This window comes from Misgurnus anguillicaudatus, chromosome 3 (genome assembly GCF_027580225.2).
Source record: "Misgurnus anguillicaudatus chromosome 3, ASM2758022v2, whole genome shotgun sequence".
NCBI lineage: Eukaryota > Metazoa > Chordata > Actinopteri > Cypriniformes > Cobitidae > Misgurnus > Misgurnus anguillicaudatus.
In genome coordinates this window covers 2539662-2565916 of record NC_073339.2, presented here as the reverse complement: position 1 = coordinate 2565916, position 26255 = coordinate 2539662, and the positions used below count along the sequence as shown (strand labels likewise).

Here is a 26255-nt window from a genome sequence, read left to right as displayed (position 1 = left end):
CCCCTTTAAAAAATACAATCTCACTGTTTTATCTGAATAGTCTATGGAAACATGTTTTTATGTAACTGGGTTTTGCATTTTTTGTAGACAGGTGGTTTTTCTTTCCTTTTCTGTGTGTTTGCTATCATAAGTTACTGATCAATTACTGGCATACGCCAAGTTGTGATGTCTCTGAGACATGCAGACATGCAGATAATTCTTTGATTATCTGAGCACCAGAAACTATCTTTATGTTCATTTTTTTGTCCTGCAGAAGTGGGTCAGTGCTGGATGATGGCGTTTGTTTCAGAGCTCCTTGTAGACTCACTAAAAGGGCTGATAAAAGCTCAACTGAAAGAGTATAAGTGGCACCTACAGAAACGTGATGGCTTTTTAGCTGCTGAATTGGAGAATGCAGATGTCTTAGATACTGTAGATAAGATGGAGAAATGTTACAGACCAGAAGGAGCAGTGAAGATCACACTGAACATACTGAAGAAGATGAACCAAAATTATCTGGCTGAACGTTTAGAGAACAAATACAAGGAAGGTAAATCAAAGAGTTTCATCTCATGCTCATATGGAGGAAAATTGAAGTGTTATAAAGTCACTTAGTGTGTTTTTCTTTCTCTTAGTTGCAGTTACAGTTGACAGTAAAGCCGCTGATGGTTATTACACTGAGCTCAGCAACAGATTGAAGATCTTCTTGAAACAGAAATATGAGCGGATACTGGATGGTTATTCACAGAATAGCCATCAGAAATACCTAAACGATATTTCCACTGATCTCTTCATAGTGGAGAATGAAGTGAGACAGAATAAATTAAATCTCAACCGAAGAGCTGCTGAGGACTTGCCAATCAAATGCAATGACATCTTTAAAGTCGACGAGGGTGTTCGACGAAACAGAAAAGTGCTGACGATGGGCATCGCTGGTGTGGGAAAAACTGTCTCGGTCAAGAAATTCATCCTTGACTGGGCTGAAGGAAAGGAAAATCAGGAAATTAACTTTATTTTTCCTTTTCCCTTCCATCAGCTGAATTTAATTCAAGAGGACTGCAGTCTAATGGAACTGATTCACAAACACTTTAGCTGTGTTAATCAACTCCCATCAGTACCTGAAGAGGATGGTAAGGTCATGTTCATCTTTGATGGCCTGGATGAGTCTCGATTCCTTCTGAACTTTGAGGATAACGAGAGATTGACAGATGTTCATGAACAATCAAAAGTGTGTGTCATAGTTGCAAACCTGATCAAGAGAAATCTGCTTTCTTCTTCTCTCATCTGGATCACCTCCAGACCAGCAGCAGCCAGTAAGATCCCGCGATATTACATTGACCAGGTGACAGAGGTCAGAGGATTTAACGATGAGCAGAAAGAAAAATACTTCACCAAAAACAGCAACCCTGATGTGGCAGAGAAAATCATCTCACACATGAAAAAATCCAGGAGTCTTTACATCATGTGTCAAATTCCTGTCTTCTGCTGGATCTCTCTCAGCGTTCTTCAGCCTCTGCTGGATCAAGAGGATCATGACAAAATTCCCACAACCCTCACACGGATGTACATATACTTCTTAATCTCTCAGATGCGACAGATGGCAAGAAGATACAGTCCTGGTCTTCCTAATTCTTTTAAAGATGTTGTTCTGAAGCTCGGTAAACTGGCCTTTAAACAGCTTCAAAAAGGACACTTGATTTTTTATGAAGAAGATCTTAAGAAATATGGGCTGGATGTCAGGGAAGGTTTGGATGACTTTGGGTTATGCACTCAGATTTTTCAATCAGAAAAGCCAGTTTCTAGGAGAAATGTCTACAGCTTTGTACATCTCAGCGTTCAAGAATTCCTCGCTGCACTCTATGTGATCATCATTTACAAAGACAAAAATAAAAATCCATTTCATCTCTCTTGGAGAAAATCACTAAAGAGAAAATTAAGTTTTTCAAACAAAAATACATTATTTCCTCTTCATAAGATTGTAATTGAAAATGCTCTTCAGAGTGAAAATGGACATCTTGATCTTCTCCTCCGGTTCCTCATGGGTCTCTCGTTGGAATCCAATCAGAATGAGCTCACAGAACGTCTGCCCACACTCAAGATTAAAACAGAAAATCTGAGAGACACTGCTGATTATATTAAAAAGAAAATTGCAATAGCAGAATCAGCAGAAAAGAGCATCAATCTCTTCTACTGTTTAAATGAACTGAAAGATGATTCACTGATCACAGAAATACAGAAGTATCTGAATAAAGGAGATCTTGCAGAACATCATCTCTCTTCCACTCAGTGGTCTGCTCTGGTGTTTGTGCTGCTGATGTCAGAAGAGACTCAAGAGATGTTTGAGATGTATAAATACAAAAGATCTGATGAAGCTCTTATTCAATTTCTGCCAGTGATCAAAAACACCAGAAAAGCTCTGTAAGAGTCATCTTTTAATTTATTTATCTATATTAACAATGACACAAACTTGTACTTTACAAACTTGAACTTTATTAATTAATTAATGATTTAATTAACCAATTAATCTTAATCAATTAACCTAAATTAATTGGTTAATCAATTCATCAAAAAACTTTTTAAAGGGGTCATAGCGTGAAAGTCTGACTTCTAAGTGCTATAATTGGGTCCCCAGTGCTTCTATCAACCTAGAAAATGTGAAAAAGGTCAACCTAGTAACTTAGTTTTGGTAAGCAATTCTGTGCAAGCATGTGAAAAATGAGGTCGTTCAGATTACGCCTGTTTTGTGATGTAGGTAGCAAGGCCAAAAACAATAATACCGCCCCAAAATTTGCACTATCCAACCACAGCACTGCCATTTAGTGCAGAGAGAAAGACAGAGAAAATAATTGACAGCCCAGTTGTTTTAATTGCAACAACATTTTATCAGCTCTTTCACCGCCAGCGTTTTTTAAAAAAGTTGCCAGCCAGCGCCAGCGTTTTTCATGATTTTCACCAAAGTTTAATGCCTTCCAGAAAATGTTCTTCTTTAAATATATTAACATACAATATATCAAATGAAAGAACAGACCCTCTGCTTTCAAACAAAAAAATCGTTTCATCCTACCTTAAGTGGTTCTTTTGTAAACAGCTTTTGAATATGGGTAGGTTTCTGCAAAAACACCACATTTTGAGCAAAAAGCAGAGATAATTCCATTTTTGTGACGGACTTTTCATAGAGATCCCATTCAAAGCGATCTTTAAAACAGACACGGACATGCAGCCGCTTGCCATAGGGTAATACTTCCAGGTTTAAAAAGTTGTGGATAAAGCCACCTGGTGGATAATAGCGGTATTGCGGAAAGATGGAAAATCTCGTCATTGGCGGGGAAGCGTTTTCTCTTAATTGACGAGATATCTCGTCAATGCCGGTGAAAGAGTTAAAGGACACACCCAAAAACGGCACACTTTCGCTCAGGCCTTCAAAGTGACAATTTTAACATGCTAAAATAAATTTTCTGTGGTGTATTTTAAAGGGGATATATTATGAGATTTTTTTAAGATGTAAACTAAATCTAAATCTAGGTCTGAGCAAAAGTGTGCCGTTTTGGGTGTGTTGTTTAAAATGCAAATGAGCAGATGAAGTGCAAACACTGATCACAATGATGGTGGTTTGTTGCAATTAAAACTCAATTGTGCTGTGAATTATTTTCTCTCTCTCAATAACCTATTTTTCACATGATTGCAGAGAATGGTTTACCTTAAAGGGGACATATTATGAAAATCTGACTTTTTCCATGTTTAAGTGCTATAATTGTGTCCCCAGTGCTTCTATCAACCTAGAAAATGTTAAAAAGATCAACTTAATAACTTAGTTTTGGTAAACCATTTTCTGCAAGCATGTGAAAAATAGGTCATTGTAATTTGGCCCTTATTGTGATGTCAGAATAAGGTAATACCGCCCCCTTTATCTGCACTATCCAACCACAGCACAACCATTTAGTATGGAGAGAAAGAGAGAGATAAAATATTTCACAGCACAATTGAGTTTCAATTACAACAAACCACCATCATTGTGATCAGTGTTTGCACTTCAATCTGCTCATCTGCTCATTTGCATTTTAAATGACACACCCAAAACGGCACACTTTTGCTCAGACCTATTTTAGACTTAGGTTGTTTTCACATATGTTGGTGCGCACCGTGGTGCGGCCTCGGAGCGCACCAAAATACATTGTATCATTTTTCAGTTAGTGCGGTCCGTGTTCACATATATATATTTTTTACTTTACTCGAAATGCCGCACCGTATGCCATGTGACAACGGTCAGCGCTGTCATTGGTCTCTGACAGCTCTTACCGTCTCATGACCACCCCCACGTTTCCATGACAACCAGCCTGACAGGGAGAGCGCAGCTAGCAAGATGTGGAGATAAACGATGCACGTCTTTGCGAAGTTTCTTTGCTTTAACGCGAAATTGCGTAGCTGTTCTATTAAAGCCTTTCTCACGGAGCCGTTTGCTAAAAGCCCGTAATGTCACTATTTGTGTGTGGAGGACAGCTATGCATTTATAAAATCATCAGCTCAAACGTAAAGGAGACAGCGAATCTCTCTGCAACGGACCAGATTGGCTTGTTTGTTGTTAACCCACAATATAACACCCGGCTCACGTCACAACGGAAGCCCAGTGGCTCAAACATGTGGAGAACTTCCTGTATTTGGTTCGGTCCGAGGTCCGGCAGTGTTCACACCACAGGTGGGTCGCCCCAGAGTTCGGCGACAGCCGCGCCGAGACCACCTGTTTAGAGCGGTCTCGGAGCGGCCGTTTAGTGCGCACCCGAGTGCGGCTGTTGTGTTCACACTGACCCAAACGCACCGTACTCGGAGCGACACGTCATTTGAGCCGACCTAAACAGTGTATATGTGAAAACACCCTTAGTTTTCATCTTAAAAAAAATCTCATAATATGTCCCCTTTAACCAAAACTAAGTTACTGGGTTGATCTTTTTCACATTTTCTAGGTTGAAAGAAGCACTGTGAACACTTAAACATGGAAAAAGTTTCATAATATGTCCCCTTTAAGCTAATACTTTACATTCGCATTCTGGGGACACCAAAAACTTATTTTACATCTTAAAAAAATCTCATAATATGACCACTTTAAAAATAAGTGTAAATAATTTAGTTTTACTTACCGTTCAATCTGCATGATACATGGAAACAGAAATGCATTGGCCAAGTGTAATTAGATCTCTAATGAGTTGGGTTAAAATTGGCATGATTAACCCTGTCAATTAAGTCCATCTCTGAACAACAATTTACTTTAAACATGTTCATTTTACACTTTAGGTATTGAATTGAACTCAGAAATGTTTAATTCTGAAATTTTAACTCTCAAATTTTTATAATTCTTTTTAACTCTACCAAGCCATCAGAGGGCAGGACTGAGTAATTTAATTTACAGATCATTCGCAAACTTAGCATAAAAGAAGAAGAAAAATAGCAGATCCACCAAAAAACTTTTCCCATAGTCTTGCTAATTACATGACATAAATTTGCTGACCTAAAAACTTTGCACTAATTCATAGGTGTTGTATCTAGTTTTGTAGTTATTTGAATTTTGTGTGCTACACAAAATAAACATTTGTTAGTTCTTTACAACTAGTGTTTATGTTTGAGTTAATTTTTATTTATTTTTTTCTACTTAGGTTATCCAGTTGTAAACTGACTGCTGCGTGTTGTAAAAATTTGTGTTCAGCTCTACAATCCTCAAACTCGCCTGTAAGAGATCTGGACGTGAGTAACAATGATCTGCAGGATTCAGGAGTGAAGCTCATCTCTGATGCTCTTAAGAGCCCAGACTGTAAACTACACACACTGAGGTCAGTAAAAAATGTTAAAGTCATTGTTCACTCCAGTTTCCTCCCACAGTCCAAAAACATGATGCCAAATTGCCCCTCCTCATCTGTTATATGGATCAACTGGTGTATGGATTTACCAGTTCTCGCAATTAATATTTTGAACCCCCCTTTACAAAGCAGTGATTATTCAATAAATATTCATTCATTGCTTTAATTTTTTTTGTTTTCATCATCATTTTAGTTTTACTTTTTTTCCAGAAAAATGTCATTAAAATAAAAAAATTTAACTGGGGAGGTCTGGTTGTTTTCACCCGAAACGCCCAGCTGCAATAGCTAGTATTCGGGACTATTAACTTTTGGATAATTGTGTTTGGTTATCTTTAGATTGTCCAGCTGTAATCTTACTGGAGAGTGTTGTAAAAGTTTATCTTCATGTCTACAATCATCATCGTGTGTCCTGAGAGATCTGGATCTGAATAACAATGACTTGCAGGATTTTGGAGTAGAGCTCATCTCTGATGCTCTCAAGAGTCAAGACTGTAAACTACACAGACTGAGGTCAGTACATTTTACTAAAAATAAAAAATTCAGGTGATAAAAAATTGTATGTCTTTCATACTCTATCTCCTCTTTGCAACAACTGTGTTCTATAAACTACCTTTGTATAATTTTGTTTGTGCTGTTTAGATTATCTGAATGTAATCTGACTGGTGACTGTTGTAAAAGTTTGGCTTCGGCTCTTCAATCCTTAAACTCACCACTGATAGATCTGGACCTGAGTAACAATGACCTGCAGGATTCAGGAGTGAAGCTGATCTCTGATGCTCTCAAGAGTCACAACTGCACATTACACATACTTAAGTAAGACTTTCAATTGGATTTTATATACAGTGCCCTCCACAATTGTTGGCACACCTGTTTATATGTGGTCGTGGACTTCTAAAAATTCTCCTTTTTATTTAAACAACATAGAACCCAAATGCATAAAAAGACAAAAAAAACTTGAAATCATGCGTTCCACAATTATTGACACCCCTAACAATTCCTATGAAAAATAATAATAAAAAAGTTTTAAATATATTTTTCTGTAGTTGCTAAAGTTGGTCAGGGTATCTAGAAAGTTTTAATTAGTAATTCATGACTTCCTGTTTCCCTGGAGTATAAATATGACGTGACAAGGAGGTCTAATTCTCTTACCCATTTGTCATCATGTCAAAGACAATAGAACACACCATTCAAGTAACCCAGCTAGAAATAAAAAGTTCTAAGAACGTTCCCTGAAAGTTCCCGAATGTTCCCAAAAACATTCTGCCAACGTTAAAAGTGTCCAGTTTTTTTTAAGTTCTAGGAACGTTTCTGTTGTCTGAACGTTAGAGTAATGTTACATTTTACCATTTTTAAACGTTATGACAATGTCATGTTTTAATGTTCACACAATGTTTAAAACAACAACTGTTTATTATATTGACTTGTTTGACTGTTATGTAAATGATAAAGAAACATTGCATTTTATTATTTTATAAAACATTATTTCTGAATGTTCAGTAAATATATTGCTCTAGAAAACTCAATTCACTTACTAGGTTTAGATGTTGATGTTTGTTTCATTTTAAGTCACCCTTATTGTGATTAGTGTTTGTTTTAGTTGGGCTCTTGACACTTGACTTTTTGCTTGCTAGTTTTTTCCTGGTTGTGTTAACTTTGTGTTAATGCACCACATTTGTTATGAACATGCCGAGTTAATAGTGTAATTCTGCGGTTGTTGGTACATAATGGTAAAGATCATCACCTAATTAATTTACTAATCAAAAGTTTATTTTCTGTCAACAGTGTAAATGAGATCCAGCACTTTCACAGCAGTTAGTCATTAAGGAGTTTTAGAAACTTTGGACAAAAAATATCCGCTGTATAACTGGGATGCACAAACATCAAGAATAAGACTATGAATCTCAATCATGGTGACAATTAAATGAAAAACTTCATGCTGCAATGCATGCTGGGTATTAACAAATTACAAACCTCATTCAGGACGCCCAGCATGCACTGCAGCATGGATAAATAAGGATTTTTTTAACAATTTTATTTGTCACCATGGTTGAGATTCATAGTCTGATTCTTGTTGTTTGGGCATCCCATTTATACAGCAGATATTTTTTGTCCAAAGTTTCTAAAACTCCTTAATGACAAACTGCTGTGAAAGAGCTGGATCTAATATACATTATTGGCAGAAAATAAACTTTTGATTAGTAAATGAATTAGGTGATGATCTTTATCATTATGTACCAACAACCACAGAAATACACTATTAACTCGGCATGTTCATAACAAATGTGGTGCATTAACACAAAGTTAACACAACCAGGAAAAAACTAGCAAGCAAAAAGTCAAGTGTCAAGAGCCCAACTAAAACAAACACTAATCACAATAAGGGTGACTTAAAATGAAACAAACATCAACATCTAAACCACAAAGTGGCAATGCTAACATTTTCACGATATGACCCCTTTAAAGTCCAACTGGATGGAGGGAAAGAATTGTAGTTATGTATGTGTATATTATGTGTACAATGTCTGAAATAGTTACTGGGATATATGTATATAATACTTAGTCTTTTATTATTCTCTTTAGATTAAAAGGCTGCAACCTAACTGGTAAGTGTTGTGAATGGTTGTCTTCAGCTCTACAGTCCTTAAACTCGCCTGTGACTGATCTGGATCTGAGTAACAATGATCTGCAGGATTCAGGAGTGAAGCTCATCTCTGATGCTCTCAAGAGTCCAGACTGTAAACTACACACACTGAGGTCAATCATTTTCAGTAAAATTCTTCATGTGCGAATACAGTAAATAGTGCAAAGTGGCTACCATAGGTGTTCTTTGGAACAAATGCAACTTGTTTTTATTAGTATCATTTTTACTTGATGATCATTTTGTTTGGTTATCTTTAGATTGTACAGCTGTAATCTGACTGGTGGTGAGTGTTGTGAAAGTTTGTCGTCTTGTCTACAATCATCGTGGTGTCACTTGAGAGATCTGGACCTGAGTAACAATGACTTGCAAGATTCAGGAGTGAAGCTCATCTCTGATGCTCTCAAGAGTCCAGACTGTAAACTACACACACTGAGGTATTTATCTCTAGATACTGATTTACTGATTTATAACTAAAGAGGATGAACTGACTGATGTTGATGTGTGATCTCTCTGTAGATTATCAGGTTGTATGGTGACAGATGAAGGTTGTTGTTATTTGGCTTCAGCTCTGAGTTCAAACCCATCATCACACCTGAGAGAGCTGGATCTGAGCTACAATCACCCACAACACTCAGGAGTTCAGATGCTCTCTCAAAGACTTGATGATCCCAAATGTATACTGGAAAAACTCAAGTATGAACTCAACACTAATACACACTAATAATGTGTGTGTGCGTGCGTGCGTGCGTGTGTGTGTGCGTGTGTGTCTGAATGAGGGAGTGAGAAAGAAAGAGACACACAGAGTTGAACTCTTTCTCCGCCATTGACAAGTTATCTCGTCAATTATGAGGTGATAAAAAGAGAACAAATAAAGGGATGAAACTTTTTTGTCTGAAAGCAGAGGGTCTGTTCTTTCATTTGATATATTGCATGTTTAGGTATATATTTAAAGAAGAACGCATTTGGTTAATGGGCCCTGCAGGCTTGCAGAGGTGGACTCGAGCACGGTTCAAAATGAGAAATGTCAATTGTGCGACCACCCGCCTTCATCTGCCTTTGTAAAAACCTTCTGATCCACGCAGCAGTGTTAGGTGAATGTCTAAACTGCCCACGAAATAGACCAACTAAGGGTTATGATGAACCACACCAAACCACTCCAAATAAAAAAAACAAAGACTTAACATACAGTGGGTTCCAGTGTTAAGAGAGCGCGTTATTTCCTGCTTTGTTCAAAAGAATCGCATCCTAATGATAAAAGCGCAACCGGGCCTGGATCGATAAAAGTGCAGTGTGAGTGTGTGCTTCTGGGGGAGTGGGAGGATAATTGTGCTGGGTCACGGTTTGGATAGTGTGAGTGCGCTCTTAGGCCTCGTTTACACGTACATGGTACGGAGATATTTCCCTTCGTTTGCGCCTTCGTTTACACACAAACTGAGAATTCGCCTCAAACGTGTGTTTAGGCAGCCAAGCGTGATTTTTTTTCCAAACCAATTCAGATAGGAGTTTTACTTAAACATGATGAAATTCGAGCTCACCGTTGGTCAGGTGAGTAGCGCAGATGGTTAGATAGGAATTTGACTGGTTTTGAATTCAGCTCAAAAGGTTAAGACAAAAACCACAAATTTAACCCCAATCCCAAGCGACAATGGTTTTAAAAAGGGAATAAAATTAAGTAACCAATACGTGAAACTGTCACGAAAAAGAAAGTCATGTCACAGACACGTGAAAACGCAGAAACACGTAACTTAAACGCTCGAAACATTTAGAGCTTAATTCAAAACAGTCACATTCCTATCTAACCATCTGCGCTACTCACCTGACCAACGGTGAGCTCGAACTGCTTCACTGCAGAAGCTGCCTTGAAGGCTCCGGTTGAGGACTTTTATTGGTCAGTTTTGTGAACCAATCAAATTTCTTTCTGCCCCTGAGATCATGTTTAAGTAAAATTCCTATCTGAACTGGTTTGGGAAAAAAATCAAGCAGCAGGCAACGTCACAGTATGCGCCAGAGCTCGCACCTACGTGAAAAGTGTGACCTTGTTCAAAAAAGGAAGATGTAAGGTGTGTTCGACTTCATGCGGCGCTGCGCAGACCGATCGGCGGCTGACTTGAAGCAGTGCATTTTGGTTAGTACTTTTGTCCGACTTAAGCTGGCGCTGCAGGCACGTGACTGTGTCATATGGTTTTTAAGTACCGCGAGAGCGATTCGAGATCAGCCGCCTGAGTTAGCCAGCGCAGTTCCCGAAGAGGAGCTGCACGGGCTGTAATGACGACACAGCTGTTTCACGACTGGTCGGATTCACCACATGACAACAATCACGTGTGTTTCGTGTGTATTTTTACGCCCTTAGTTCCACAAATGCTCACAAATCTGTATTTTTATAACAGTTAAAGCTCTTTTCATGTAGTCGCGATGTTATATTGTGTCATCTTCATCAAAATAAAATGGAAATAGAAATGAAAAAACGTAGACCCCACTACATTGGTATTTAAATAATATATGCTTATGTTAAACTTTATTCCTGTAAAAAAAGGATGCTGTAAGCCTCTTCAGTTCCACTCATGCTCATACACGGACATTCAAAACAGTATAATTCACTTTTTATGTAGTTTACATCTTACAAATCATGTTTATTGTGATAAAGCAAGCAAACGGCACGTGATCAGCCATGCCTGACGTAAATGCTGCAAACTACGGGAAGCACAGCGCGTCCGACTTCACGTCTCCGTTTTCAGCTCCTCCCCGCCTGCTCGCGGCTAATCTCGCCGATCGGTTACATCCAGCCACAGCCGATGTCGAACACACCTGTAGTGATTCATTGCTGTTGTTGCTATTTTCGGGATTCTGATTGGCTTATGTGGGCTTGAGCTTCTCGTTACACGCCACCTAGAGGTTTGGCATGCTCTTGACGGCATATATACACGGGTACGTGTAAATGAACACTTTTCTGAAAACTGACATGTGTGCACGAAGTTGTTTTTGAAACCGGAGAGGTTGAAATGTACGTTTATGAAAATTCCCGCCCACATGTAAACGTAGCCTAAGATGGCTTGGGCGGAAGAATCCATTAACTCCGCCCCCTCCAACTGTCAGTCTGCTGGCAGTTCCATTTCTGAATGAAAGGCCTACTGGTCTATATCCAATTAAATCACAGAGGTAAACACAAGCCATGCCCACTATTTCCCTCACATGATTTTCTGTTTCACTCAGAAATACGTCACATCACAGAAGTGGATCACGACTTCCGGTTTACAATGACTTCAAATGCAGATTGTGTTTTTACATTTACTTAAATGTTTTAGTTGTGTGTCAGAGGAACAGAATGTGACAACATGTTTATGTGTTTTATTTTTGTGTGTGTGTAGTGTGGATCATGCTGGAGAGTTCAGAATTAAAGCTGGACCACGCAAGTGTAAGTCTACACACACTTACGAATGCACGCGTGCATGCACACAGATTCAATTTAATCCGGGCTCACGCTATATGATTGTAAAAAAACTGATCAATTATGAAATCTGGTTGCAGCCGACACATTTCTGGACAAATTTATATTTTCTCAAGAGTTTTAACAATGTTTGGATGCTTGCTATCTGGAAATAATATGCTTTCACAATTATTTGTGTCGATTTTGTGTTGTCTTTACTTCCACAAGATGTTTCTTCATCTCCGCTCTACTGGCCCCATGCACTGTAAAAAATTGTACTGTTAAGTAACAGTAAAGTACTGGCAGCTGGGTTGCCAGCAATATATTTTGTTAATTTACATCGGCACCGATCAAGGACCACATTTTGAGTAAAATCAAGCCGAAAATCCTGTAGTGTGGATCCTTTAGTGGTTGTTTTTGTTTTGTCATCTTATGAATGTCTTGAGTTCATAATGTTTTTGTTTTCAGATGCTTGTGATCTCACACTGGATGAAAACACAGCAAACGCTCATCTCAAACGGTCTGAGGACAACAGAAAGATGACATATGTGATTGAAATTCAGCCGTATCCTGATCATCCAGACAGATTTAATAAATGCTGTCAGGTTTTGTGTAAAGAGAGTCTGACTGAACACCATTTCTGGACATTTAAATTGAGCTCAGGCACTGTTATATCAGTGGCATATAAAAGCATCAGCAGGAGAGGATGGATGGATGACACTGTGTTTGGATTCAATGATAAATCATGGAGTCTGGAGTGCAATGAATGGGGTTTCACTGCCCGTCACAATAATAATTCTACAATTATATATACTCCTTCATCTCACTTTAAGAGAGTAGGAGTTTATCTGGACTGGTCGGCCGGCACTCTGTCCTTCTACAGCGTCTCTGATACACAAACACTCACACACTTACACACATTCAACACAACATTCAAGGAACCACTATATGCTGGATTTGGGGTTTATTATGTCAACTCCTTTGTAATAATGGTTTAAATATTAAACACACTTCATTGCTCATCTGAGTAATAAAACACACTCTCCGTTGCGTGGCATGGCCTTGTGGTTGGAAAATGATCCTTGTAACCCGAAGGTTGCCGGTCCGAGGTTTAAATGCAGAAGTCACATTTCGCGACTGGAAACCTTGACAATCGCGTCACTTTTACTTTACTTCAAACTCTCAGTCTCTCAGAGTACACATGTGAAGTTGTAGCTCAAAATACCATATAGATAACTTATTATATATGTTAAAATTGACACTTTGTAGGTGCGAGCAAAAATTTGCTGTTTTGGGTTTGTCCTTTAAAATGCAAATGAGCTGATGAAATGCAAACACTGATCACAATGATGGTGGTTTGTTGCAATAGAAACTCATAAGGAGAGCCACATTTCAATGACCCTTATTTTTCACGTGCTTGGAGATAATGGTTTACCAAAACTAAGTTACAGGGTTGATTTTTTTCACATTTTCTAGGTTGATAGAAGCACTAGGAACTCAATTATAGCACTATAGATTTTCATGCCATGGCCTCTTTAATTCAGAACCCTGATCCCCATCTGTTGGTTTGGCATGCTCTTGACAGCGCTTTATATCGGGTTTTTGCATGTTTGTGAATGCAGTTTTTTTAACAAAGGAGTTATAAACTCTCTTTAAAGGGGTCATATTATGAGATATTTTTAAATAAATTTTTGCTCTCCCCAGAGTGTGTATGTGAAGTTTTAGCTCAAAATACACCACAGATAATTAATTATAGCATGTTAAAATCGCAAATTTGTATTCCTGAGCAAAAGTGGGTGTGTTCTTTAAAATGCAAATGAGCGGATGAAATACAAACACTGATCACAATGATGGTGATTTGTTGTAATTATAACTCAATTATGCTGTCAAGTCCTTCTTTTCTCCCTCTTTGTCTCTGCACTGAGACAGCATTGCCACAGTGCTGTGGTTGGATAGTGCAGATAAAGGGGGCGGTATTATTGTAATTCGCCTTGCTACCTACCTCACAAAACAAGCGAAATCTGAACGACCTATTTTTTTCACATGCTTGCAGAAAATGGCTTACTCAAATTAAGTTACTGGGTTGATCTTTATCACATTTTCTAGGTTGATAGAAGCACTGGGGACCCAATTATAGCACTTAAACATGGAAAAAGTAAAATTTTCACGCTATGACCCCTTTAAAGGGCCCATGGCATGAAAATGTTAGCATTGCCACTTTGTAGGTGTGAGGAATTATTCTTTCTCTCTTTCTACCTGCACTAAACGGCAGTGCTGTGGTTGGATAGTGCAGATTAAGGGGGCAGTATTATTATAATAACATCTCCTTATGACATCATAAGGAAAGCCAAATTTCAATTACCTATTTTTGCTCACACCTACAAAGTGGCAATGCTGGCATTTTCATGCCATGGCCCCTTTAAAAAATACCCTTTTGCATGTGCACTAGGCCTAAAATGACCGTGAACATAGAGCTACAATACAGACATGGCAGTTTCAAAATTAGACATGACATCAAGATCCTTAGATAGTTACTGCTAAAATTCACAAAAACTGAATAAAAAGTGCCAAAAAAATAAATTTAAATATATGCTGTATATATATGAACATGCACAAAGCAAATGTTATGGAGAGCTACAAACTTATTTTTGCTAAAAGATTATTTAATAAACAAATTTAAGCTGTAAACTAAACCAACACGTTTTTTTCAGGTACAAAGATCGTGAATTGATCAATTGACAGCACTGTAAATCACAGACTGATCCTCCATCACATCAACTGCAGATCTGTCGAACAAATACATTAGGGATGCGATATAAATAAGCACATAAGTACATTAAATGCAGAAGACGTTAAAGAATACAGTACATTTGAAAGGGTGGTTTTTAAGTGTGCACTTTTAAATCTGAATATGTTTTATTATTTTAAAGATGTTTTGTATTTTTTCACCTCTCAGTAGAAATCTTTTCATTTTCAGTCTCTTCTGAGTCCTTCGGTTTTTTGATGAATTTGACAGTTCCGTACTGAATCTCTGTATCTTCAGGTTCAGATGATGAGGCTTTCTTTTGTTTCTTTAATATGGTGGAATACATATTATCCAATAATTAGACAAAACAAAATATTAAACTACAACCTGGAATAATACCACCGTTTACAACAAGGTTGCATTAATAAACATTAGTAAATGTATTAGCATAACCAAACAATGGAACAATATTGTTTTTAGCATGTATTTATTTTTGTTAATGTTAGTTTAATGTCAATACAGTTATTCATGTTACTTCATGGTGCTTTAACTCAGTGGTTCTCAAACTGGGGTCCGGGGCCCCCAGGGGGGCCGAGAGATGGTGCCAGGGGGGCCCCAGTTTTATGACAATTTATAAAATACATTAAAATATCATGAATTCTGTTAAACCTGAAAAAATAAGGCAGCACTACTTTGTATAATTTAATGTTTTGTTTAATTAAAATATGAAGTTTTAGAACTGTTTTTGTCATAAATTTTCTTTTGGGGGGGCCGCGAAGGAATGCACTGTACACAAAGGGGGCCGCACGATGAAAAAGTTTTAGAACCACTGCTTTAACTAATGTTAAGCTACAACCCTTGATTTTATAGTAATATATTTACATGAACTAAGATTAGAAGTATTGTTCACTGTTTAACTAATGTTAACAAATACAAATAAAATATTTAAAGATAATTAACTTGTTTGTAAATCAAGCTTCTTACTTTTTAAAAATACCCAAATCAACGGTTTGAGCAGTTTTATTTCTACTGTGAAGGATTCTATTGTTTGAATTTACCTGACTTTGACTGATGTCATCAGCTCTGTGTTTGCACTTCCTGTAATAAAGAATAATAAGAGCTCAGAAAAAAATGTAATAAAACATTGGTACAGAGTGAATCAAGTCGGTCTGTACATAAGATCACATGCAAATGTAGCTTTTGTTTAAATCAAAGTGCTTTTGTTTTCTGCAAAAATGAAGAGATTGTGACCAACCGTGAGATTTTAATAGGCTCTAAGTAAGACAAGGAGACTCTCAGTAGGATTTGTTAATGTTTTTTTACAGTCGAAATAAACTCACCACACAAACACAATGATGAGAATGAAAATGAAACCTCCACATCCAACTGAGACTCCAACAACCACATACAGGACTGAGTTTTGTGCTACTAAAACATGAAAGTGACAAGATGTTATTGTATAGCCCTTCATAAATAATAATTAATCTTCTCATATAGTTTTAACCTGTACACGGCTAACTTCTGGAGATAAAAAAATTGGAGTTAAACGAGCCATGGCGTGAAAAAATTAGCATTGCCACTTTGCAGGTGTGAGCAAAAATAGGTCATTGAAATTTGGCTTTCCTTATGATGTCTTATTAGAATAATACCGCCCCCTTAATGTACACTATCCAACCACAGCACTGCCATTTAGTGCAAAGAGAAAGAAAGAGAGAAAAAATAATTCACAGCACAATTGAGTTTGAATTGCATCAAACCACCATCATTGTGATCAGTGTTTGCACTTCATCAGCTCATTTGCATTTTAAAAGACACACCCAAAACGACACATTTTTGCTCAAACCTACAAAGTGGCAATGCTAACATTTTCACGACATGACCCCTTTAAAAGTGTGACAGAGACACTCCCTTGTATTTAGGAGTTCATTAAGTGGTGTTCAGGAGCATGTTTTAAAGGGGCCATGGCATGAAAATGTTAGCATTGCCACTTTGTAGGTTTGAGCAAAAATGTGTCGTTTTGGGTGTGTTTTTTAAAATGCAAATGAGCGGATGAAGTGCAAACACTGATCACAATGATGGTGGTTTGTTGTAATTCAAACTCAATTGTGCTGTCAAGTCCTTCTTTTCTCTCTCTTTCTCTCTGCACTAAATGGCAGTGCAGTGGTTGGATAGTGCAGATTAAGGGGTGGTATTATTATAATAAGATCTCCTTATGACATCATAATGAAAGCCAAATTTCAATTACCTATTTTTGCTCACACCTACAAAGTGGCAATGCTAACATTTTCACGATATGACCCCTTTAAGTGGTGTTCAGGAGCATGTTTTAAAGGGGCCATGGCATGAAAATTTTAGCATGTGAGCAAAAAATTGTTGTTTTTGGGCGTGTCCTTTAAAATGCAAATGATGATGAAGTGAAAACACTGATCACAATGATGGTGGTTTGATGGAATTCAAACTCAATTGTGCTGTCAATTATTTTTTTCTCTCTTTCTCTCTGTACTAAATGGCAGTGCTGTGGTTGGATAGTGCAGATTAAGGGGTGGTATTATTATAATAAGATCTCCTTATAACATCATAAGGAGAACCAAATTTCAATAACCTATTTTTTGCTTACACCTACAAAGTGGCAATGCTAACATGTTCATGCCATGGCCCCTTTAAATGGGTCATAGCGTGAAATCGGACTCTTTCCATGTTTAAGTGCTATATTTGGCTCCCCAGGGCTTCTATCAACCTAGAAAACGTGAAAAAGAAAAAACAAGTAACTTTGTTTTGGTAAACCATTTTCTGCAAGCATGTGAAAAGTTAGGTCCTTCAGATTTTGACTGTTTTGTGAGGTAGGCAGCAAGGCGAATTACAATAATGCCGCCGCTTTATCTGCATTATTCAACCACAGCACTGCCATTTAGTGCAGAGAAAAAGAGAGAGAGAAAATAACTCACAGCACAATTGAGTTTCTATTACAACAAATCACCATCATTGTGATCAGTGTTTGCACTTCATCAGCTCATTTGCATTTTAAAGGACACACGGAGAAATTATGCATTTTTAACATTTTAACACGATTTAATTAATTTTGAAAAGTATTTTGAACTAAAACTTCACACTCTGGGGACACCAAATATTTATTTTACATCTTTAAAAAAAATCTCATAATAGGACCCCTTTAAGATGCGTTTTTCTGTGCTAATGTCAAAGATTAATTTATCTTTAGTATTTTTAAATTGAAGCAGTTTCATACCATTGCCATTGAGTGATACAGCAGCAGATCTCTGAGATCCAACTTCATTCTGAGCCTCACAGTAAAACCATCCAATGTGACCGGAGTTAAAGTTACTGATGCTATACGTCTGTCCAGATCCAACAGATGATGTTTCATTCACCTTAAACCAGCTGTAGTTGTGAACAGGTGGATTTGATTCACTGCTGCAGGTCAGATTCACTGAATCACCCTCCATTATTTCACCAGAAGGTTTGATGGAGATTATAGGTTTATCTGGAGCATCTAATGAAATAACATTAACGTATATGGTCCTGCAGGATCTGACCTTAATGCGTAGTAACAGGGCTTTTAAGAATTAAATATGAACTTACAGATGACATTAAGATATTGATGAGGTGATGTAAGTTTGTGTCCCTGTACAGCACAGCTATAGTTGCCTGCATCCTCTCTTCTTACTGACTGCAGGATGAGTTGATTGTTTCTGTCTGTTCTCTCACTTAATGACTGTGTGTTTTTAAACCAGATGAATGTTGATCTGTCAGTCAGACTGCATCTGCTTTTTCATGTAAGAGTCACTGAATGTCTCTCTGTCACTCTCTCACCTGAAATCTCCACCTGAAGATCTGACAACACAACACAGATACAGATATCTACATGTCATTCAACACACATTATCATCATCATGAGTAATTCACTTACCTGTGATATTAAGAGACACTCCAGGGGCCTCATTTATCAACATTGCGTAGAAAATGTTCTATTTTTGTACCTACGAATGAAATTTAGAATGTGCCTAAGTACAAAAAAATCGGAATTTATCAAACGTGCGGACGGGGTTCGTACGCACATCAGTAAGTAATCCTTGATGATAAATCCCACTTGTTCTTAAGCACCATGCTCGTGCCCGTTCATAGTCATTTGCATTCCGAAACGCCTCCAATGAACCATATATGGTGACAACACCTCCCGTTATATGTCACGTGGTTTTGCTTTTTCCCTCATCGCAATAATGACAAAGAGAGCGAAAAAGAGGAATTTTACAGACACAGAAATTGAGTTACTGGTGGATGAGGTTAAATCCTAATAACACATCCTGTTTGGTTTACTTAGTGCGGGAGGATGACTAACAAAAGAAAACAAATCTGCATGGGAACATGTTACCAGTGAGTTTAATTCCGTTGAATATGAGGAGAACACTTCCAGAAATAAAAAGTGGGTTGACATTAAATTATCAGCAAAAAAACGCGTCACAGCACACCGACGTGAAACGAGTGCAACTGGAGGAGGACAGACAACTTTCCACCTTGGACAGCAGCATATATAACCAGCATCATTGGCGCGATCTTTGAAAACGCGCTACCGGCGGAATGGATTATTTGCCAAGTCTTCCAATAACGCAAGATAAGCCATTGCACTGTGTCAAGCATTTTTCGGAGACTTCATTTATACAAATCACATGTAGAGCTTTCACAGATACAGATACAGATCACAAATAAATCATTATACTTATTTGCTGTTACCATACTGACATTAATAATTTTTAACACCTGCTTGTGGATAAAAAATAGACACTTCTTTACTCACTGGAACAGGGTCCTGTTTAATATTGCTATTCTACCACTAGATGCTCTGCGTACGCATACTCAGAGGTGTGCGTATATTTACACACATTTCTACGTATAGGTGAAATTTGATAAATTCCACACTTTGCGTAAAACTGTTCCTACGCACACTTTACGCACACTTCTGTTCGTACGCACGCATGATAAATGAGGCCCCAGGTCTTCCAAGCCATTTGTCTTTATCAGTGATGAATCTGAAATAGTATTCATGTGAATCTGTCTGTCTCACATCAGTCAGTCTCATGGTGCAGTCGTGATGTTTATCTCCCAGATACTGAATCCTCTGACTGTATTTAGAGTCATTAAACAGATCTGGAAACTCTTCATGATCTGCTTTAACATACGTGTTGGTCCAAAACACATTCGTAATCTGATGTGCAGTAGGGTATTTATAAGTGCAGTTTATTATCACTGTTGAACCCTTTAGTGCACAGATGGATGAAGAGCTGTAATTCACACTACACTTATCATCAGCACTATAAACACCTGAAACAAACAATAAGCAGCAATTTCTCCAAATGCAAATTCTGATAAAACTGTGAAGATTTTGTCTGAAAATGTGCAAGTTTTTCTTGCGGTTGTGGCTGGAGTGTTGAAGGAAAGCAGAAATTAGCAAATGTGACAGACGACACAGGAGAAACTTTTTCAATGATACATGCTGCACATATAATATAAATGAACAAAACAATTCAAGTTGATTTAAAGTGAAGTGATGTAACAAAATCATAACCCACCCTGAATTATGAACAGGAAGATCAGATGAAGAGAAGAAATCATTCCGCAACTATTTAACATTCACTAGCAAAAAATATAAATAAATAAATATATACAGCTTTCAGGTTACAGTTGTATCTGCTGTAATTGGTTTCTCATTGTCATCACTTTTTTCCTTTTTACTTGTTTATATTAAACGGCTCTGCAAACCAGTCAATAAATATGTGCTCATAAAAGCTATATGTATATTCATTTTCGCAAAATTATCTTGAAAATATATATTTTATCTAATTATGAATAAAAATAATTGTGTTCAAGTGTTCAAGTTACATCTGATATAACATTTTGTAACAGAATTTGAAAACATTAAGAACAAAATGCAGCTCTTACCCGTTTCACAACTGTTCAAAGTCAGTGGCAACACTACAAATGTGTAAAACCGGAAAATGTCCAAAAGTTTACTTCTCTTCACATGATTAACACATTTATATTTCCAACCGAGGTGTGATTTCTGCACATTTGAACAAAAAACATTTTGACCATCCAGATAGCAAGCAACCATTGAAACAATGTTAAAAAATATTAATCCTATTGAATCAACATCATGTTTGCAAAATGTGTCGTTTTGGGGTGTGTTCTTTAAAGGGGCCATGGCACGAAAATGTTAGCATTGCCACTTTGTAGATGTGAGCAAAAATGTGCCGTTTTTGGGTGTGTCCTTTAAAATGCAAATGAGCTGATGAAGTGCAATCGCTGATCACAATGATGGTGGTTTGATGTAATTTGAACTCAATTGTGCTGTCAATTATCTTTTCTTTCTTTCTTTCTCTCTGCACTAAATGGCAGTGCTGTGGTTGGATAGTGTACATTAAGGGGGTGGTATTATTCTAATAAGATATCCTCATGACATCATAAAGAAAGCCAAATTTCAATGACCTATTTTTGCTCACACCTACAAAGTGGCAATGCTAACATTTTCACGATATGACCCCTTTAAAATGTAAATGATGAATTGCAAACACTGATGGGCATGATGGTGGTTTATTGAAGTTGTCAATTTTGGGTGCATCCCAATTCAGGGGCTGCGGCTTCCAATGCCCTATTTGAAGGCCAATGATGTCAATGGGCCTAGGCGAAGGGTGTCCCAAAATCGAAGGCTCCTTCACATGCACCCTCCAAATGTGGCCCTTTTTTCCATTGAAACCCAGGGGCCTCATTTATAAAATGCTGCGTAAAAACCATCCTACATTTGATCTTACGATCATTAAACAAAAATGCGTACGTGCGATTCATAAACCGAACGTACGTGCAGAAAACGCGCGTACCCCTTTCAAATCTATAAATCGCAAATGAACTTGAACTTGTGCGCGCAGCCGAGCAGTTTCAGATCTCCGCCTTTAAACGATGCGTAATTAATGTCAGACATATAAAAAAATCGCTTGTCAAGGTTTAAACCCAATTTCAAACAGCAAGAATGGCTTATATTTCCAAAAACCTGCAGCAATCAGACAAGCAAAAGTGCGTACGTCTGCTCAGACCCTGACGTGGCGCTAAGCACTTTTCCACGTCAAAGACGGTTTTTATAAATATGGACTTTGCCTTGGATTTTTGCCTACGCACACTTTACGATCAAATCTGTGCGTACGTGTCACAGGAGTGACGATCTTTTAGGCGGAACCAAAAATTGGGAAAGTTTGGTTCCGCCCGGATGTTTCCGCCCGGACCGGTAAGAGAAAACACCGGACATCCGGTAGCGTCGCGAACGCTGAAATCAGCCAAATTACACACAGCTGGGAGTGATTAAGAGGAGCGCCGGGTGATTGGACGAAAGCGACACCAGGAGAGTATTTTAGGACAACGTAAATCACAGTCGTGGCTGTTGTTACGGTGTGTTGTGGTGTATCGTAGCGCCGAGTTGGGCTCGCCGGATACGCTGTTTGGATCGCTGTATTGCTCTCTCTCCCTCTCGCTTGGATCATTTGATCTATACAAAGGAAGATATCGACGACCTTATAGGTGGAATATTAGACAGATACTGACGTTGGATGAGAGAAACGGAAGAAGAGGAAAACTTACTGTTGTGAGTACACACCTGTGGAAAGGTGGTGTTGGTGGCTGGAAAATGCCTCGTTTATGCATCTGGAGTCATTACAGCGTGAAGTCAACCTAGGACGAAGGGAGACCGAAGTTGTGAGTAAATACATCACTTGAAGTAGGTGTTTTATATGCAGTTGATTTATATAATCGTTTGGAGTGTTTTTCAAGAGAGAACGAGTGGCCCTACCCCTGTACCAGCGTGGTGGGTGAGCCGAAGGGTTTTTGGTGTAAGCAGCTACAGTGACGACAATAAACAAACACTAGGCCGTCTACCATCTCCCTATTCTCGCCCAGAGCAAAGTGGAAGAAGGCGGGTGTCATTGTGTGCACTGAGCATGGTGGGTGAGTCTTTTGGATGTAGAACTTTTCACTTGAAGTGGTGCTGTGTAATGCTGTGTATTGCAGTGAGAGTGCTGTGTCTTGTCTGACGTAACCCTGCCTTCAGTCACTCGTCCCGGGACGACGAAGAGGAAAAACGGCGCTAGAGAACATCTGTACATTTATGCTGTAGTGTGCTTCAGTCTGACAGTATTACAGAGTGGCGGTGAAGAGTTGTGCGATTGGCGGTGTGCGTGAGTACTACATTTACTGTTGTTACTTTACCTGTGTCTTTTTCATCACTACAGAATAGAGGCGAACGAGATCCGCCGGCCCGAGGTCTCGACGAAAGGGCGCCCCGGTCCGGTTTTCGATTGACCAACGGGTCTCGAGGAAAGGGCAGCGCTCGACCCGGTGTGCCGGCGTGACTTCCTCGCCCCTCTGTCAGCCAACAAGTCCGCCGAGTGGGTCTTGGTCCCCGGCGTCCCATTGTAAACCACTGTCCAATCGACGCATTGCATAGCCAGCCAGCGTTAAGCCCGCCACCCGTAGCCGTCTGCGAGATACTGAGCTGTGGAGAGAACCATATCTACCTAGAAGCTGTAACCAGCACAGAGGTGAGAGAAAGCCTAGAAATCGATTCACTGTGTCCTTGTATCCCCGCAGTCGTTTGTGGAGAGAAAGAGAGCCAGCGCGAGCATTGAGATATTGAGCTGTGGAGAGAGCCATACCTACCTAGAAGCTGTAATCAGCGCGGAGGTGAGAGAAAACCTAGAACTCGATTCACTGTGTCCTTGTATCCCAGCAGTCGTCTGTGGAGGGAAAGAGAGCCAGCGTGAGCACTGAGAGATTGAGCTGTGGAGAGAGCCATACCTACCTAGAAGCTGTAACCAGCACAGAGGTGAGAGAAAGCCTAGAACTCGATTCACTGTGTCCTTGTATCCCAGCAGTCGTCTGTGGAGAGAAAGAGAGCCAGCGTGAGCACTGAGATATTGAACTGTGGAGAGAGCCATACCTACCTAGAAGCTGTAACCAGCACAGAGGTGAGAGAACGCCTAGAAATCGATTCACTGTGTCCTTGTATCCCAGCAGTCGTCTGTGGAGAGAAAGAGAGCCAGCGTGAGCACTGAGAGATTGAGCTGTGGAGAGAGCCATACCTACCTAGAAGCTGTAACCAGCACAGAGGTGAGAGAACGCCTAGAGATCGATTCACTGTGTCCTTGTATCCCAGCAGTCGTCTGTGGAGAGAAAGAGAGCCAGCGCGAGCACTGAGATATTAAACTGTGGAGAGAGCCAGACCTACCTAGAAGCTGTAACCAGCACAGAGGTGAGAGAAACCCTAGACCTCGATTCACTGTGTCCTTGTATCCCAGCAGTCGTCTGTGGAGAGAAAGAGAGCCAGCGTGAGCACTGAGATATTGAGCTGTGGAAAGAGCCATACCTACCTAGAAGCTGTAACCAGCACAGAGGTGAGAGAAAAGCCTTGGAGCCGATTTACTGTGTCCCTGTGTCCCAGCAGAGTCTGTGAAGAGAGAGAAAATAAAGAAGAAGAGTGAGACAACGAGCAAGGAACTGTGGGAGATAGGCGGCGAAACGCCGTGCGCTGCAGAAAGGTACACTGAACAGAAAAGTCCACACCCACACTTATTGTGATTTTATTCTGCCTCCAGGAAGGAAGAGGAGCGCGCCACGGGTAGAGGGAACCAGAGGCGGGAGCCAGTTCCCCGACGCAAAATCCCCTCCCCTTACCCTCCGTCTTCCATTCAGCCGTGGCCCCCTGGAGGACAGATTCTGATTTTAGTTTTAATTTCCCTTCCCCCCCAAGTCCCCATATATTTTAAATATTTAAATAAATAAAGAATATTTTTATACTTACCTGTACTCGTTGTTGTCTGGTCATTGGGTTGGTTTTGGGGACCTCCTCGAGGTGGAAGTTAGAAGGGGCGTGGCTTAACCATTAGCGGCCAGCCCCTGGCTTGTGACATACGCACGCTTTATAAATGAGGCCCCAGGATTCATAGATGGATCCATTACAGCCTTGGTTATCCCAAGATTCAATGCACGCCTGTGACGTCTGGGTATTTTGAAGAACTGTAGTTAAATAAAAGTGTATATGTTGCAAATGAAAGGTACTTGTCACTGTTTTATTATTATAAATTGTTTTAGTTATGTGAATTAATATTATTTCTGCAATATTGTGCGTGTTGCGTTTTACTTTTGTTTATTTATAAGGTTGGTAAATTTTATAAACTGGGTAGTTTAATCTGCATCAATGTGTCATATTTTCTAACATAAAATAAAAAAATCTGGCTCCATATTTATTTTCAAAAGTCTGATGGGGTGCACCTATAATTAAAATAGGGCCCGTAAAGTTAATAGTGTAATTCTGTTGTGGTTGGTTCATAGTGGTGAAGATCATCACCTAATTAAAGCTGTAGTCTACGATGTTGAAAATCGGTCTAGAAATCCTGAGACGGTTAGTAAGTTTTAAAAAACTCTTCCCGCCCCTCTGTGCTACCTGATCCCTCCCAAGGGGAAACGACCTGAACAACGTCACTCATTCAAGCTGTGATCACTGGTAGTAAACATCAGAACAGAGATTTACCGAGCAGTAAACACATAAAGGCTTGAAGGAATGAACAATTATGATTGTAATTGACGTTATTTACTTTCACAACAACGTTTGGCATACGTTTCCCCTCATGAGCTTCAAGAAATTACTTTATAAATATAATTACTTTGACCCGTGATACGCGATGCTAAACGGCTAACATTCCAATGCCGACCGGCAGCATCAGCATGTTGTCAGACTGATAATATCATATTTATGTAACACCTCACACAATCTTTGTAAATATAATTATTTTGACCCGTGATACGCGATGCTAAACGGCTAACATTCCGATGACGACCGGCAGCATCAGCATGTAGTCAAATTATAATACTATTTATGTAACACCTCACACAATCTTTGTAAATATAATTACTTTGACCCGTGATACGCGATGCTAAACGGCTAACATTCCGATGCCGAACGACAGCATGTACTCATAAAAAGATATTTATGTAACACCTCACACAATAAAAGTATAAATAAGTGCGTACCTGTTCAACAAAAAGTCTGCCGTGTCGGCGTCGGTTTTCAGCCCCAAATCTCCCTGAAGCTTCCTCTAACGGTCAATGGCGGACCATATATTGATTCTACTTAGAGTCCGGCGTTTTTCAAATTTTTTTAACCTCTGCTCTTTCTTCAACAGACTTCCTTTTTCTTCCAACCTTTACTGTAGGGACAAGCAGGGGCTGCTTGCTGCTGTCGTTTAGTTTTTTTTCCATTAGTGAGATGTTGCTGCTTCGCTAGCTACCATACACTGACACAAATTTCATGTCGCAGGCAGGAGAGGGGCGGGGTGGTGTGCGATGGGGTGGAGACGCGAGCACGAGGTGGATTTTCAAATGTAGCAGGGATTGGATGAGAGCAGTTAACCAATGTAAGCTATCCGGCAGGACAGTTTACATTGGTCAACTTATCTGCTACCATACACCCAATAGACTGAATGGATTTTTTAAATTCTTTTTTCTCTTCATATTGTTAGGATGTTACTGTAGAACCATAACCAGCATCTAAATGAGGTTATTAATAAT

General features: G+C 39.1%; 2 protein-coding genes across 2 annotated transcripts; one reads left to right on the top strand and one right to left on the bottom strand.

Annotated features, from left to right (window-relative positions):
- Positions 1 to 273: 273 nt before the first annotated feature.
- On the top strand, positions 274 to 12917 carry LOC129441504 (NACHT, LRR and PYD domains-containing protein 3-like). The gene is made up of 7 exons (XM_073866368.1): positions 274 to 541; positions 627 to 2397; positions 6162 to 6335; positions 8724 to 8900; positions 8983 to 9159; positions 11832 to 11878; positions 12359 to 12917. Exons 1-7 carry the CDS (start codon positions 274 to 276, stop codon positions 12886 to 12888), a joined length of 3144 nt encoding a protein of 1047 aa, XP_073722469.1. The 3' UTR covers positions 12889 to 12917.
- Positions 12918 to 15616: 2699 nt separating this feature from the next.
- Positions 15617 to 18604, bottom strand: LOC141354208 (B-cell receptor CD22-like). The gene is made up of 5 exons (XM_073860017.1): positions 18562 to 18604; positions 18465 to 18485; positions 17881 to 18144; positions 15977 to 16064; positions 15617 to 15734 (listed from the first exon to the last, which is right to left on the bottom strand). Exons 1-5 carry the CDS (start codon positions 18602 to 18604, stop codon positions 15617 to 15619), a joined length of 534 nt encoding a protein of 177 aa, XP_073716118.1.
- Positions 18605 to 26255: the final 7651 nt, after the last annotated feature.

What these genes read in the sequence shown, in the direction of transcription:
- LOC129441504 (XM_073866368.1), top strand. Translation starts at nt 274, where the DNA reads ATGGCGTTTGTTTCAGAGCTCCTTGTAGACTCACTAAAAGGGCTGATA. An exon ending in TGTAAACTACACACACTGAG is followed by an intron (nt 8,901 to 8,982) that starts GTATTTATCTCT and finishes ATCTCTCTGTAG; the next exon opens with ATTATCAGGTTGTATGGTGA. An exon ending in TGTATACTGGAAAAACTCAA is followed by an intron (nt 9,160 to 11,831) that starts GTATGAACTCAA and finishes GTGTGTGTGTAG; the next exon opens with TGTGGATCATGCTGGAGAGT.
- LOC141354208 (XM_073860017.1), bottom strand. Translation starts at nt 18,604, where the DNA reads ATGTTGATAAATGAGGCCCCTGGAGTGTCTCTTAATATCACAG. An exon ending in TGTATCACTCAATGGCAATG is followed by an intron (nt 16,065 to 17,880) that starts GTATGAAACTGC and finishes TTCATGTTTTAG; the next exon opens with TAGCACAAAACTCAGTCCTG. An exon ending in CTCATCATTGTGTTTGTGTG is followed by an intron (nt 15,735 to 15,976) that starts GTGAGTTTATTT and finishes TCTTTATTACAG; the next exon opens with GAAGTGCAAACACAGAGCTG.